The 15,881-nt window shown below is 30.0% G+C and overlaps 1 protein-coding gene across 1 annotated transcript; it reads right to left on the reverse strand.

Moving 5' to 3' along the window:
- Positions 1-6,603: 6,603 nt before the first annotated feature.
- On the reverse strand, positions 6,604-10,677 carry LOC131611332 (protein LAZY 1-like). The gene is made up of 5 exons (XM_058883377.1): positions 10,597-10,677; positions 10,452-10,521; positions 8,297-9,111; positions 7,846-8,035; positions 6,604-6,862 (listed from the first exon to the last, which is right to left on the reverse strand). The coding sequence occupies exons 1-5, from the start codon at positions 10,600-10,602 to the stop codon at positions 6,843-6,845; spliced, it is 1,101 nt and encodes a 366-aa protein (XP_058739360.1). The 5' UTR covers positions 10,603-10,677; the 3' UTR covers positions 6,604-6,842.
- Between the last annotated feature and the right edge of the window lie 5,204 nt (positions 10,678-15,881).

Consider the following 15,881-nt stretch of genomic DNA (forward strand, 5'->3'; position numbering starts at 1 on the left):
ATCTTTTAACCTAGTCTAAGCTTACGAACCGTTTAGAGATCTATGGTTGATCTCAATAACTAAAACAAAGCTTTTTCCGACAAAGCTCAATAAACTAAGAACATAGATTTTATAATAGGTTTATTTCAAAAACTAAACTTTATCTCTTAAGAGTATCGCACGCTTAAGAATATAAACGACCAGTACGACCATTTACAAAATTACTTCCTCGCAAGTAAAACTAGCACTAAGACAATATGAAGTGAAAGAAAATATTTTCTAGAGAGGGAGAGAGATAAATTCCAAAGAAATATGAAAACGTTGCAAAGTGGTGTGGTTTGAAGCGAGAGTGTTATCCTTATATAATAGTAGGAAAAACCAAGAAATGAAATAATACATGGGCCGAATTGATGATCTAATCGATTGACAAAATACTCTAATCGATTAGACAACTCAAATATAGTCGATTTGCAAGCCCAAATAGAACAGTTTGAATATAGAGTAGTTACAAGTTATTAATGTGTTGTCTTTATTAATTTTGCAATCGATTGACCCTCTTCTAATTGATTAACATATCACCATCAAAGTTAAAATTGATGATATTTTAGGTTTCACAAGAATTAATATATAACGACCAATTACTTTTAGTGGGGACCAAATACGTTTAATAGGTGAGATGTCATTTATAAAAGAAGACTAAATGTGTGTTTGGATTAATGGAATGGAGTGGAATGGAATGGAGCAGAATGATATAAATTTATGTTCCATTGTTTGGATTGATTAAAAATGGATGAAATGGAGCGGAACCTGGTGGAATGCATTTCATTCCATTCCATCGCTTTCCATCATTTTTAATACTCTCTGATTTAGGCGAAATGACAAAATCTCTCTATTTGGTCATAAAATACTCAAACAATGGAACAACATATTTATTCTATTCCGCTCCGCTTCATTCCGCTCCACTTCATTCCACTCCGTTCATTCCACTCTATCCGAACATAGCCTAACTATGTTTATATTTTAAATTAAGATATTAATTTGAGTGAGTGGGATAATTCAATTAACATGTGTTAGTTGAATTAAATGAGTATAAGTTGTTGGTGAAGAGAAATTGATATTGACCACTAACTAGGTGGTTGTTAAATGACAATAGAAAAACAATTTCTTATACTTTGATAAATTAAAAACAATAAACAATTTATATATTGATTTTGATATTAGTATCAAACAAAATAAAAAAATGATATTGGCCACTAACTAGGTGGTTGTTGAATGAGAATAGAAAATATACTAAGGGCATATGCTTTAATGGTGGTCCAAAAACAGCAAAGTTGACAACCTAAGTATGCTTATTTTATTAGGAAAGTGCTTGCCATTAATTATTCTTTGTTCATGTGCAATTTCTAGATTCCAGTAGATTCCGACAACTCATCCCATATCTCTAGTCAATCACGACTCTCAAATCTATATTGTCGTTTTCATTTCCTTGTTTTTGGGATTTTAATTCATTTTTATTGAATAATACTAGAACAGCTATGATTGAAAACATTTTGAAATTATTTGTTGTTAAAATTGACCCGCGAACTGAACCAGTAATAAAAAAGTCAAAAAAATAAAAATAAAATAGGTTATAATATGGAATTTTTCATTATCAATTTAAATTTTTATAGTAATTGAAGATATTTTGAAAAAAAAGGGTAATTAGAGATATTTTTAAATACAATGAAACCTATTTATTATGGTGTAGTGTATTGTAACATTAGTATTTTTAATTCTAATCAGTCTGTTATATTTTAATTGTTGTATTTATTAAAAATATTATTTTCATTTAATTACATTAAAGATTTTTTATGATTACATAATTTTTTTTAAAAGTTTTATATGATATTAATAAATTGTTTTATCAATATTGTTTTAATTATAAATTATAATAAATAAATAAAATATAATAATAATAATAGTAATAATAAAAAAATATTATTATAAATAAAAAATCTAGTGTTATATTAAAAATAACACGATTTATTAACTATTATGATATGTGTCAAAAATTCGAAGAAGCAACGAATAAAATAATTGTTAGTTAAAATGAATTAAAAATGTTTTGTCAAAATATTTTTCTTGCATGATAAAATAAGAAAAAAGGAATATGCATGGATAATTTAAAATAGTTTTATATTATCAAGACGACCGTCTATTTTGCATGATAGTGTAAAATTATTTTATCCATTAAACTCAATAAAATATGTTAGCAACTTTTTTTTATAAGTAAGATTCACTAAAAACCGAGTACTAGGGGTACTCGAACCGATTACAAAAAGCGAGAACAAATCTAATTATCCACATGTGCTTCATATGGCTCCCCCGCGTGAAACCTTTTCTCTTATCATCTTGAAAAATAAAGGATAAACGCTTTTTTACCTATGGCTGATATCTTTGCTTATAAAAGTCTCAATAAGATTCATATAGTTTTGTTTGTAAGGTCTTCCTAAATTAGCAACGTCAATAATTTAGGGCTGGGCAAGCATTACCCACCCTAATAGGTCCGTATTAAAGTAGTATATTGAAGAGAATTTATTATGCCACCCTCACATCAAAATGTGACACTCCCACAGACATTATGTATTTATCATATTAATCTTATAAAATATATTAAAATTTATTTCATAAAATCGTTGAAACATTTTGAAATTTTTAAAATTTCTTGTGATTCCAGAATTTTCAAACAGGCTAACGGATTTATGATTAGTAAGTATTAGTTTTTATCAATTTTTTTAGTTTGTATCGAATTTTTAATTAAAAATCATGTAGTTTTACCGATTTTTTTTGAAAATCTCCAATAAAAACACATCTTTTATATGTATTTTTATCGAGATTTTTGAAAAAGTCGGTAAAAAGGCATATATATTTTTCAAATATTTTAAAAAAACCGATAAAAATGCATATATTATACGAGATATTTTGAAATAACCGGTAGAAATACATGCAATTTAAAGGATTTTTCCAATATATGTTTCTATCGGATTTTTCAAAAAATTCGGAAAATGTATGTATTTTTGTCATATTTTTTCAAAAAAATCTAAAAATAGCAAGGTTTTTACTAGATTGTTCAAAAAATTCGGCAAGTTAAATATTTTTTTTTATTTTTTCAGTGACGACCTGAGGATTAGATGACAGGATTACTTCTCGACATCGTGATAAAGCTGAAACTGCTACAACGAGGGCTCGTGCGAGGGGGGATGACATAGAAGACTCGCAAATCCGGGCGGGGAAAGTAATGTCGATCGATTCTCACAGGAGGCAGATGGCATAACCGTTTCGTTCATTCCGTAGTACCAAATATACAGGATCTAGACATGCTTTTGGATGGACCAACGATTATGATGATGAGCCTGATGTTGAGGATGTCCATGTAGCAGTTGAGGATGACATGCAGATGGTGGCGTAGATAGAGGTGTCACATCCTTCTGACATGGCAAAGGTGCCATATCCTTCTAAGACAGAGGTTCCGACTACTATAGAGGTTACTCCGCATACGACTACTAAGGTGCCTGCTACGGATGATATGGAAGTTACTCCTATAGTTGAGATAGAGGTCACTACTCTGGCTTCGACAGAGTCTCCTATACACACAAATGAAAGGTTTCCTAGAGGGCTCAGTGACTGTTATGTTCTCACTTGATATGCCGATCATGTGACATTCATATTATGGAAAGGAGAGGTATGCATATGATATGCAGAAGTTGTGATTTTATTTATTATTCATATGTTTAAATAATTGATTCTTTTAACTTTGGTTGCGACGACCATTTTTCTTTTCTTTCGCGAGTTTTATCGATATTTTCTCTTTTCTCTTGGAATAAATAAAGTTCGGTGGCGACTCTGTTGTATTTCGAGCGTGCGATACTCTCTGGTATTTTTCGCGCCGAGACACCATCGTGACATTTGAGACAAGATAAAAGGATCACATTGAGAAACTGTTTTTAAATCTTATCCAGATGTCGAAGACATGTGAAAGCAAGTTAGAAGATTGGAGACCATGCAAAGGGCTAAGTGTTGAATTCTGAAGACATGCCGTTGTAGGACGTTATTTTTATATACTAGTATATATAGTGGTTCTAGCAATAGGAATCGGGTGACAATATCATTGTAAAATCTCTATATAATTCAAAATACCCGAGTCAAAACGAGAAACGAGTTTGTGAGGAATATGTATTATTCTGCACACCAACTTTTTTTTACATTTAATCAAAGCATTTCATTTACTTTTATCTACTTTGTTCTGGCTTTTATTGTTTAATTTTCAATTTATTTTATAATAGACTTCGACATAGTCGAAGTTTTTGATTTTCTTTGATTTTCAATCATTTTCTTGTCACTTTCTTAATAGTAGATTTTAAATTTATAACAATATTCGAACACTTTTTCTTTAAAAAGTATGCACAAAATACTTTAAATTTTCTTAATTTAATCTTGTAAATAATTATTCAAAACTAAATAATTGTTTGTCAAAATCACTTGGTTAGCACATTGATAATAATTAAAAAGCACATAGTTTTGTTTACACACTTACAAAATCAACTATACATTATTTCAGTCATCGATATCAAATCAAACAACTAAAACCAAACAACTAAAACCACCTATAGTTGAGTTGATTATTGAAACACACCTTTAGTTAACTACTTTAATCATTTTTCTACCTTAATTTCCCTTAAACACATACTTGCTTAATACTAAAACGTGGATAAAAATACCCCTCATGATATATATACTCCTCAAAATCAATTATAGTATATAATGGGCCATGTTAACAGGTGACATGAGCAATGTTTTAAAAACCGGACCGAACATCAAACCGGTGAGGGTACTGGATCACTGGTTTATTGGTCGAACCACTGGGTCACTGGTCGAACCGCATGACTAAACCAGATTAAACTAGATAATTCGGTTGAATAGACCGGTCGTTATAACAAAACTATATAAGTATAAAACATGTCGAACATGATGATTCAGTCTCTATAATACACAACTGACACTTAAATTTTTTAAAAATATCATATCCAAAATAAATTTACAAGTTCATAATTTAAATTCAAATTTTAAACATAGGTATCACACATAATAAAACAGTACAAAATTACAAAGTATATATTTGTAAACAAAATTTAATCGCAAAATAATCTAATTAAATAAATTATAATAAAGTAAGTTCATTGTTTACTAAATTTAATTTCAAAGAAAAAATTATTTCAATGTTGGTATCTCCTTCTTCAATATCAAAATCATCTACAACAAAATTAACCGCATCCGAAACATTTTTTATTTTTATTTTTATTTTTTTTATTTTTTTATTTTATTTTTTTATTAAAATGATTAAAATAATGTTGTTTTAAGTTTTTAAAATAAAAAAAATTAAAAATGCATTTAAACCACCGGTTCTGGAAAACCGCTGGTTTTTTCGGTTTTGTCGGTTTACACCGGTTTCGACCGGTTCACACCGGTTCAATGACATATTCGATCCAACAATCGAACCAGACCGATTACCTGGCCGGTTCCCGGTTCAACCGGTCCGATTTTTAAAACACTGGACATGAGGGCATATGTATAATTAGAAAAAGTTTCCTGAAGTAAAATCATATTTAAAGTTCTGACACATTGAATGCATGTACTCCAAGAAAAAATTTCTATAAATAATTTAGTGACTTCTACAAACCCCAAAAGCACTTCTAGTCCACCCCAACTTAAAAATTGTTTTTTTTTATACATTTTCAATATCAATTCTCCTCTTCCAAAAGCAATTTTAGGAGAAGTTACAATTCCTAACTTTTGAGTTTAGTAGAATCAATTCTACATTTATCATATATTATTTATTACAACTCTTTTAAATTTTACTTCTTTACCCTCTTTAATTTTCATTAATTACTTTTCTTTTTATAATTTATATTAGAATTTATTATTATTTTGATAATTATACAATTCAAAATCAATTTTATTAAAACTATTCAAAAAATATTAATGGATAACAATCAATTCTATATCATTGTATCCAAACATAAATCAATTCTTCTAAATTCAATTATGTTAAAATCAATTATACCAAATTCAATCATTTCAGAATCAATTATGTCAACCGTCAATCTAAACACACCCTTATTAACTTGTGCCCTTAAAATACATCTTAATTTTTTCCTTATATAATTTACATTGTCAACACAATATCTAATCCATTACTATAATTAATTATAGATAAACTACATGGCTACATGAACTCCTCAAAATCAATATATTATACTCCCTCCGTTCCTTTTTAAGTGTCGTTTTAGCAAAAAGCTCTCCAACCAAGATAGTGGATTATTAGAGTTACTTTTTCTATTATACCCTTATTCATTTTTCTCTTTCCAAATAAATTCAATCATTCACTCTCTTTTTCCAATAACTAATTGAAAAATTTGAGGTGGAGTTATTGAGAAAGCAAGGGTATAAATGACAAATTATAACATTATATTATAAAACGACACTTAAATAGGAACAAAAAAATTCTTCTAAAACGACACTTAAAAAAGAACGGAGGGAGTATAATTTACACTGTCAACTCAATATCTAATCCATTACTATAATTAATTATAGATAAACCATCCATTTCATAGATACACACAATGAGGTAAGACATAGGAAATGACTACCTCAATTATTATTTCATTTATCAACCCAAACTGCTTCACATTATAACATAAAAGTTTGGTATTTGTCACAAACAGTAGTGATGAATTATAAGATAACAATATATAAATACAAACACCACATTACACATTACTAATAGAAGATAACAGCTTGAAACAGTTCAATATCTTCATTTCTTTTCAAAGCTCTAGAACTAAATCTGCATGCATAGAAAAAACCAAGTGATAAGAAACAAATAATTATATGATAGGTTTGCTAAAAGTAGTAGTCTAGATGGAACCTATATGGGCTCCAGCCTCATAGTAGGGTTTTAAAGAAGAAATATTACTTTGCTATGTAACTAACTATTTATTGACCAAACATATCTATTGGCTACCTCTTAAAAGATGAGATATTCTTCAAGATTTTTTTTCAATCTATCATAAAATTTGGAGTTTGTTAGAAATGTATTTTGGTAGTGTATTTTGATAGAAAATACATCAATAAAATTTTTCTTTTATAGAATCAACATCATTTAGATATTAAATTGGTATAGACGGTTGTGATTAAGTAATGTTATATATTTTAGTTTATACTTCTAAAATGTTTGTATACAATTATCAACTGAACTGAATTATCGAGATAGTTTGATATAGTTTTTATTACATATTGATTTTGAGGTAAAAGTATGAAATATAATAATTGCTAGGAACCCATTTCTTCAGTATTATTCATAATAAAAAAATAGATATTTTAAAAGACTGGAATATATTTTTAATTTTTTTTAACTTTTACTATAAATTGTTTTAATCATTTATTTTATAAGAGATTTTTTTTAATATTTTTTTTATCTTCCTGACATTGCATAACCTCATTTATTTATCCATTTCTGCTGATTGTGTTTTTATTATAAGTTGAAATTAAGACCAAAATAAAATTTAATAGACTACTTTAAAAGAATGAAATATATTTTTGGTTTTTTTAATTTTTTATTACAATTTTTTTGTCATTTATTTCATAAGAGATTTTTTCTATAATTTTTTATCTTCCTAACATTGCATAAAGTCGTTTATTTATTCATTTCTGTTCATTGTATTCTTATTATAAGTTGAAATATTTAATTTAATTGTTATATTTTAATATTTTGTGCACATTATGTTTTTTTTTGAGTAATATTTTAAAAGATATTATGTATACACTTACAATCTGCATCTGTTTTGATCCAATGCTCCCTGTAAGAAGATGAATCTTCATCTGGATGAACAAGATAACCTTTGTTGTAACCTCCATCATTCATCATTTTCTTCTTGTTCTCATTCTTTTTATGCTTACCAGATTTGTGTCCAGTTGTTGAATTTTCTGGATGAACTTTCTTCCTGAACATATGGAGTATCTACATAACAAAAACCAAATCTTTAGTCTTTATATTATACTCATAATTTTAAATCACACTCCGCAACCCTAATATTACTGATGCACTAGTCTCTATAACCACATTAGACTCTGCAATCCTAATATTAGTCTCTGTATCCATATACCATATTGAACTGCAATTGCAGTGTGATTTAAAATTACGACTATATTAGAAATTACATCAAATAATTTCGGTCATGTTTCTTCAAGTAACGTGACCGTAATTTTAATGCAAATTTACCTTATTGAGTTTTGTTTCAGCTGAAGAAGAATCAACGTTTCCACCATTGACAGAAGAAGAATTCTTAGAACAAGAATGAAACATTCTTTTCTTCACTTTCTCTTTCATCAAATTCATTGCAGAATATTTCTCAGCATCTCTCTTCTCATCTTTCCCAAAACCATTCTCTTCAGCCAATTTACTTCTCTGAAACAACTCACCAAGCGAAGTCCTATGTTCTTTCTTCCCACCACCAACACTAGCAGCAGCTGTTTCAGAATACTCAACCGTTGTTCCAAACAAATAGCCTTGTAAAGGACAAACAGCATTTGAATATGATTCCGTTAACGTTGTTGCTGTTGCGGTTGCGGTTGCGGTTCCTTCTATTGGTTTTCCACTTATTGTTATTATGCTTACATGGCTACTTCTCCCGGTGCTGACGTGGCTGTTTCGGCTCGATGAATCGTAACTTATAACATCATCTTTTGTTTCAGCGACAAGGACTTTCTCGAGCTCGTCGTTGATGAGTTTGAGATCGTTTTCTGTTACTTCATCTTCGTTTTCGGTTATGGTTTGGACCGAGGTGTTTGGAAATGTTGGTGTGTCGGATCCTAGGGTTCCGATGGCGAGGAAGCCGGGGAAGAGATCGAACATTGTGTCGTCTTGGGATTCTCTTCCGAATTCTTCTTCCCGGGTTGATTCTAGACCCGCGAATGATTTTCTGAAGGTGTTGGTTTGTGGTTTTTTGGTGAATTTGATTCCGAAATTCGGTTTTTGATGATAGTTGTGTTCTTCATCTAGGGATTGTTGACTTGAGAGGCAGTTGCATGAATTTCCTAACATAAACAAATGTTGCATGAGGTTAAGGTAAAAGAGAACTTGGTTATGGTGTAATAAAATTTGATTTTAGTTTAAAAAGTTAAACACCGATGCCAAAGAAATAACCATCTTTGAAATGTGCAAAGTAGATTACGAAAAGTCGAGTTTGAGGCTGTTTAACATGGATTACAAAAAAAATTTCAAAATTTTCACGATTAAACTATGGTTAAATAAAATTTCATAATAAAATCATCATGGTTAAATCATACATGAATAAAACATGAAACATCTACATGTTTTATTACGATTAAATCGTATCTAATTTATGCGAAACTTCTAAAAACTTAAAGAAGATCGTCGGTAGTCAGTGTCAATATTTTGTAGGTTAAAGATGAATTTAAGATAGAATTATATTATGAATCATTTATGTTAAGGGAAATTAAATGGTAAATTTAAATATAAAAATTATATTTAAAAATAGGGTAATACTAACTAGTGCTCCCGAGACACTGGTTAAGAGATTAAAAAGGTAAGTTGAATTTTGTTTAATAAAGTAAAAAAATATGTTTTTATCTAAAATATATTAACTTTTCTAAAGAATATTGTGTGTATTATTAATTCAATGAATTTATAATATTTTCTTTATGTATAATGCTTAACCAGTGTTTCGGAGGCACTTGTTAGCATGACTCTTAAAAATATAAATTAAAAATTTTAGTTTTAAATTAAATATTTAAAGATAAAATCAATTATGATATGGAACACTCAAACATAATATTTTTTTAAAGTCTATAAAACCACTCATAACTATTTAAGAGAAACCAAAGGGATTTTATTGAAGTTAAAAGTTGTAGCCTTTAAAAATATGAAAGTTTTGTATTGCATCTCTTTTTGATTGATATACAAAAGATATTTCAAAAGGTGTATTTTTATGTTAATTTATTTTTATCAATATACTTGAAATTTAGTTAACAACTTTATCCATTGATTGTTGATAGGTAACTAACTACACTATTTTGAGCTACATTATGTTGATTTGCATGCATGACCATATTTTAGTTTATCCTTGCTTACATGCTATGCTTCCAAACTTTTCATCTCATAATTAAATATAAAATGTCGCATGTTCAAACTCGTATCGTATCGTTGCAGTTGAATATTTCTGCATAACTACTAATTAATTTGATTTAACGGGACAGTTTCTAAAACAACTTTATATTGTTTATAGAAAAATTGTTTGTTATAACATAAAAATATCTTATTTATAATCACTTATAAAATAAGCACTTAAATAAAGTTGTTTATCTAGACATGTCTCAAGTATTCAATGCATATAGGTTACTAGCATGTGACTTACCAATGACCAAATCTTTGAATGGTTCTGCACTACTATTCTGTCGAAATTTCCTATGCATCCAACCAAGTAACTACATAAAAAAAAAACTAATTAATGCATAAACCATCTCAAAAGAAAATAATGAATTTCTTAAAATTGTTCTTACCTTCATCTTTTGATATTGAAGAAGAAAAAAACTTGAGCTTTGATTGCCCAACTTTAAAAGATAAGGTTAATGAATGAAATTGTGATAGTTTATATAATATAAAGAACTTACATGAAATTAATGAGAACAAATGTAAAGAAACATAGAGAAACTTACAAATAATGTTCGGTGTTCTATCTCAACATTAAATCAAGTGGGGTCCAAATAAACATTCTAATCTATACATCATGTGCAAGGTCTAGTTAATAGTAAAGTATATAATTTGGTATATAAAAATATATAATATGTTACACTTTATTTGATTGAGTCTCTATTATTAATATATCATGCATGGTTTGAATTGACTTGTTTTAATTAATATGTGGTTTGCATATATTTTTTTGTTTATAAAATATTGTTGATAATTGTCTATCTCAAGTTGTCACATTTTGTTTGGAAGAAACATGTTGTGACTCGTGCATTTTCTAATAGTGATTAACTATTTTTTTTCTTGTGATTTGGGGGGTAACCTAACATGATTTGTGGGGGCCAATAAGTATTTTAGTTGGATGACGTTGAGGCAGAATAACTATTTCATATTGTATATTACGTGAGTTCTTGTTCATGATAAGGAAATAATCTCATTATCAAAAACTTCTCTATCAAAAGTGTCAATATTCACACACATTTCTAACATTCTTTGGTCAATAATGGTCATAATTTTACCTCGGTATACACGCTACTAGAAAATTCACTTTAACGACTAAATTAGAGATAAAAAAACTTAAAAATCAGTCAATATAATCTTTTGCGATTGATTTAATTACTCTCATATTTCGGTTGAAAAAATACTAGTCGCTAAATTTTTACGACGAATTTAGTGATCGAAAAGACGGAGACATAAACCTTACCCATCTAAGTTAGTAAAAATGATAATTAGTTAAATCAAAAAGATATTAAAAAAAATTCTCATAAGTACATTGAGGTAGAATAGCCTATCACATGTCATCATCAGCAAAATGTCTTGTATAAGTCAATCTATCTATCGACACAAATGTTCCTCTAGCGAAAAATATGAGAGATTTTGAATCTATAAAGTAAATTACGTGCAAACTATTTCTCAACTTAGTCAACTATTTTAAAGGAACAATCTTCTCATTTTAAAAGCTTGTATAGCAAGGGTAATTTTGCTTTTTAACCAAAGATGCTTCCAAACACTTAAATTTACATGATGACCATGTAGTTTCGCTATAAAAGAGGTGGAAATATCAACTTTAGTTGAAAAAACTCTTAGAAAGGATCCTAAAGCATCTATAAAAGTTCTATCTTGAGCCCCCATGTTATATCTAGAATATTCATCTATGTTGGACTTAACCTAACGTTGTATAGGACTAATCCTATTTATTTGTAGAATCTTTGGAGCAAAAGGGTGCTTGCAATTAATGTCAATTATTAAGAATTGTAAACCCTACCATTAGTTGAGAAATCCATATGTTCTTTAATCGATGTCGAGTATAGAAGTATCAAGTGCTTGATATGATTAATTTATCTATCAATCTCAAATTTTCCTTTGTTGAATCTTATTCTATTTTTAAGATACCAAAATTTTCAATTAATGAGGACTATAAGAGCCAACATAAGATGATGAATCTGTGAACTCTGACCATATTGACTTATCTTCATCCATCTGAGTCAAAGGTAGTTCTATTTCCAAGATGTCTTTTGAGATATGAGGAGTGTATTCTTTAAAACTACTATAAAAGTTCCACTTATTCTTGGGCATAATGGTGCTCAGAAATGTAGTTTTTAAGTACTTCAAATATACAGAAAGCACCATATGCAGATCTTGTATCTTATATCACAACCATTTATTAGTGAAGTTTTATTCCTCAGGGGACAGATGTCGCACGTGATATCTTGACAACTGGTTATCACAGAAATCAGAATCACCATAATTAACTTGTACAAGATGATAGAGCAGAAAAGCAATAAATAACACAATTATTTGGTAACCCAATTCGATGCAACCTTCACCTACGTTTTGAGGGTTGGTGTAACACCCCAAATTTAATTAATTATTTAATTAAATTGATCAAGGATTTATTCGTTGGAATTAGTTGAAGTCAAGGTTTATCGGTATTATTCTAAAAGCGTAATGGATTAATGCGTCAGTTTAAGCAGTTAAGTTGTGGTCAGATTAGTCGGAGAAATACAATTGCGATATGGTATTATTTGCGTTATGGATCAATTGTAGTCATAGAATATTATTGAGAATAATATTTGTTATGTTATGTGATTATTTATTTATGTGTGTTATTTGGCTTAATTGAGTAATTAGAGGAATATTATGAATTGGGTCTAAGTGGAAGAAATATAACACATGAGATTGGATTATGGGTTAAGTCCAATTAAGAAAAGAAGGATAGTAAGGGAGTTAGGGTTTTAGAGACATAACTCTCATTTGGAGAAAGAAGAGAAAGAAGAGAAGAAAGAGGAAAGCTATGGCATGAAGAGGAAGGACTCCATTGAAGAAAGTGAATCTTTTGCTAAGGTAAGGGTGGAGTTCTTACTCTCTAAGGGTTGACATGATGATGGGTGTGGTAGAGATTAGGTTTCATAGTTGAAATCCATGAATGTGTGAAGACTTCCAATATTGATGATGATGATGATGATGAATGTTGAAATTAATGAATGATTTGCTTAGCTTTTGATGAGTTGTTAGAGGTTTATGTGACTAAGTAAGGTTGTGATTGGTGTATCATCTTTAATCCTTCAATTTCATAGTTTTGTATTGTTAGGGTTTATGTTAGATTTCATGAAATTGGTGGTCTAAACATGTTTTGGTATGATTTGATGATGATAAATGATGTATACTAATCAGATATGCTTTAAATTGTTGATTGGAAGTGATTTTGGGTGGAGATATAGCATTTTCGTAGGTCTGTTCGCTGCTGTATTTTTCTGCATAATCGCGCGGTCGCTAAGCGGACCCCAGCCCGCTGAGCGGACCCTGCTGTCAAAAATAATTTTGAAACTTCAAAATGTCATAACTTTTGATCCGTAACTCTGTTTTATGCGCCGTTCGAAGCTTTGAGAAGCTAATGAAATTATCTATATGATAGAAGTGGAATGGTTAGCACATGGTGAATAAATTATAATGTGTTTAACATGTAATTATGTATATGTGCGTTATAACTTGATAATTTGTGAATAACATTGTGATGGCATGTTATGTGGTGTAATATTTATGATGTGTGTGAATGAATATGTGTTATTTGAATGTTCCTGTGGAGAATGATTACTTGATGACTTAATTATGATGTGGTTGTTTTAATAACATGTATGTATGTGAATATGTGTTATGACTTGATGAAATGTGAATAATATGTGTTGATATTATATGCTGTAAATTATTCATATTGTATTCCGTGATGAATTGATGAGGATGTGCACAAATGTATTGGCAATTGTTTACTACATGTATAATGAGATGTTGAATTGGTGAATACTATGAGTATGATTTATATGTGAGTGATAGCATATTACTTGAATCGTATTTATGTAAATATGAATTGGTGTTGATTGATAACAATATGGTTGGCATGATATGTGATATGATATTCATGATGAATGTGAATGATTGTATGCTGTTTGTTTTTGAAAATTAAAGAGAGCTCGCTAAGAGGAGCTAGTCCGCTAAGCGGAGCTCAGTTTTGGTTCGCTTCTGTTGCCCGCCGCTTGAAGCGAGGTTGTTGAAATTGTAATTGCATAAGCGCGCTTGAAGATCGCTAAGCGGACCTTGCTGTGAAAAACTTGTTCAAACTTTGACATGATGTATCTTTTAAACCGTAACTTGTTTTTAAATGCCGTTTGAACTTCCATGAAACTCTAATTGATGTCTATCCATTGTATATGCTTTGAATTTTCTTGGAAATATTTATGACCCCTTTCCTTGAATTGAATTGATTTATGTTGTGAATGTTGTTGTGGAGTGAAGTATTGTTGTATGATGATGACATGACATAGCGACGTGATTGAGACGTGATAAATTACTATGATAGTAATGATACGGTTATTGCATAGAACATTGGCACTGAATTGGTTTGTTTGAGACGATACATGACGTGTTGCTTAAGTTGTTTGTGTTGCTTATGTTGTTTAAGTTAATTATGTCGTTCAAGTTGATTATGTCGTTTAAGTTGATTAAGTGGTTTAAGTTGTGTTTGTGGATGTGCATCATTTATGTCGCACCCATTGCATTGTTTGAGACGGACCTTGTGGCAAATGTTTGAGACGGCCTTAATAGAAAATGTTTGAGACGGTCCTAGTGGCAAATGTTTGAGACGGCCCAATGGCAAATGTTTGAGACGCGAGTTTTAATCCAATGGTACCACATGCATGTGCATAAGTTTGAGTCACATTATAGTCGCATTTGAATTGCATTTGAATTGTGCTTGAATTGTTGAGATGATGAGATGTTGGTTGTGACGTGATGATGAGAGGTTTGTTGTGACGTAATCATATTATAATTGTGAATTTGAATATGTTGTCTTAATTGGTTAATGACATTGTTACCATTTTGAAAGTTGTATTATATTGATAAGTTGTTTTGTGATGAAAGTTTGTTATAAGATATTGTGTGATGCGAAGTGGTGAAATTATGTATGATCTATATGTTAGAACAAGAATTGTTCTGATCAATATTCTTAGTTTTGATGATAACAATGTATATGAATTTTGCTTGAGACAATGTGGTACTCTAATCCTATGCAATTTCTATTTCAGGAAATATATAAAGAGTATGCACAAAATCAGCGCAAGAAGCACTGACTCAGAAGGTTCAAGTATGCAACATCAGAACATGCTCTCACAAGACATCAGAAGATGGTCAAGCAGAATCAGAACATGGTCTATTGAAGCATCAGAAGAACTTGAGATCAGAAGCAGAAGCACTGAAGTTCTCATGGTATCACGCTAGAAGCACTTCAAGGTCAGAAGACAAGAAGATGCTCTGCACCAAGCTGTTATGACTCTGATATATTCAAACGTTGTATCTACAAAGATAAGATCAAAAGCAAGTATAAGATGGCAGGCTACGCTGACTGACAAAAGGAACATTAGAAGCTATTAAAGGAAAAGTCAGTTAAAGCAGGAAAAGCAAGGCTCGAGGTAGTTGACAAAAGAGTGAAACATTAAATGCAATGCTGTACGGATCACGCAACGCATTAAATGCTCCCAACGATCATCTTCTCAAACGCCTATAAATAGAAGTTCTGATGAGAAGCTGAATACAGCACTTTGCGCAA

The sequence above is a fragment of the Vicia villosa genome, linkage group LG6, assembly GCF_029867415.1.
Source record: "Vicia villosa cultivar HV-30 ecotype Madison, WI linkage group LG6, Vvil1.0, whole genome shotgun sequence".
Classification (NCBI taxonomy): Eukaryota; Viridiplantae; Streptophyta; class Magnoliopsida; order Fabales; family Fabaceae; genus Vicia; species Vicia villosa.

Excerpts from the sequence above, each read along its gene's own strand:
- LOC131611332 (XM_058883377.1), bottom strand. Across the intron at positions 9,112-10,451 it reads ATTCAAAGATTTGGTCATTG|GAAATTCATGCAACTGCCTC; the intron begins GTAAGTCACATG and ends TGTTTATGTTAG. Across the intron at positions 6,863-7,845 it reads GATCAAAACAGATGCAGATT|ATTTAGTTCTAGAGCTTTGA; the intron begins GTAAGTGTATAC and ends CTATGCATGCAG.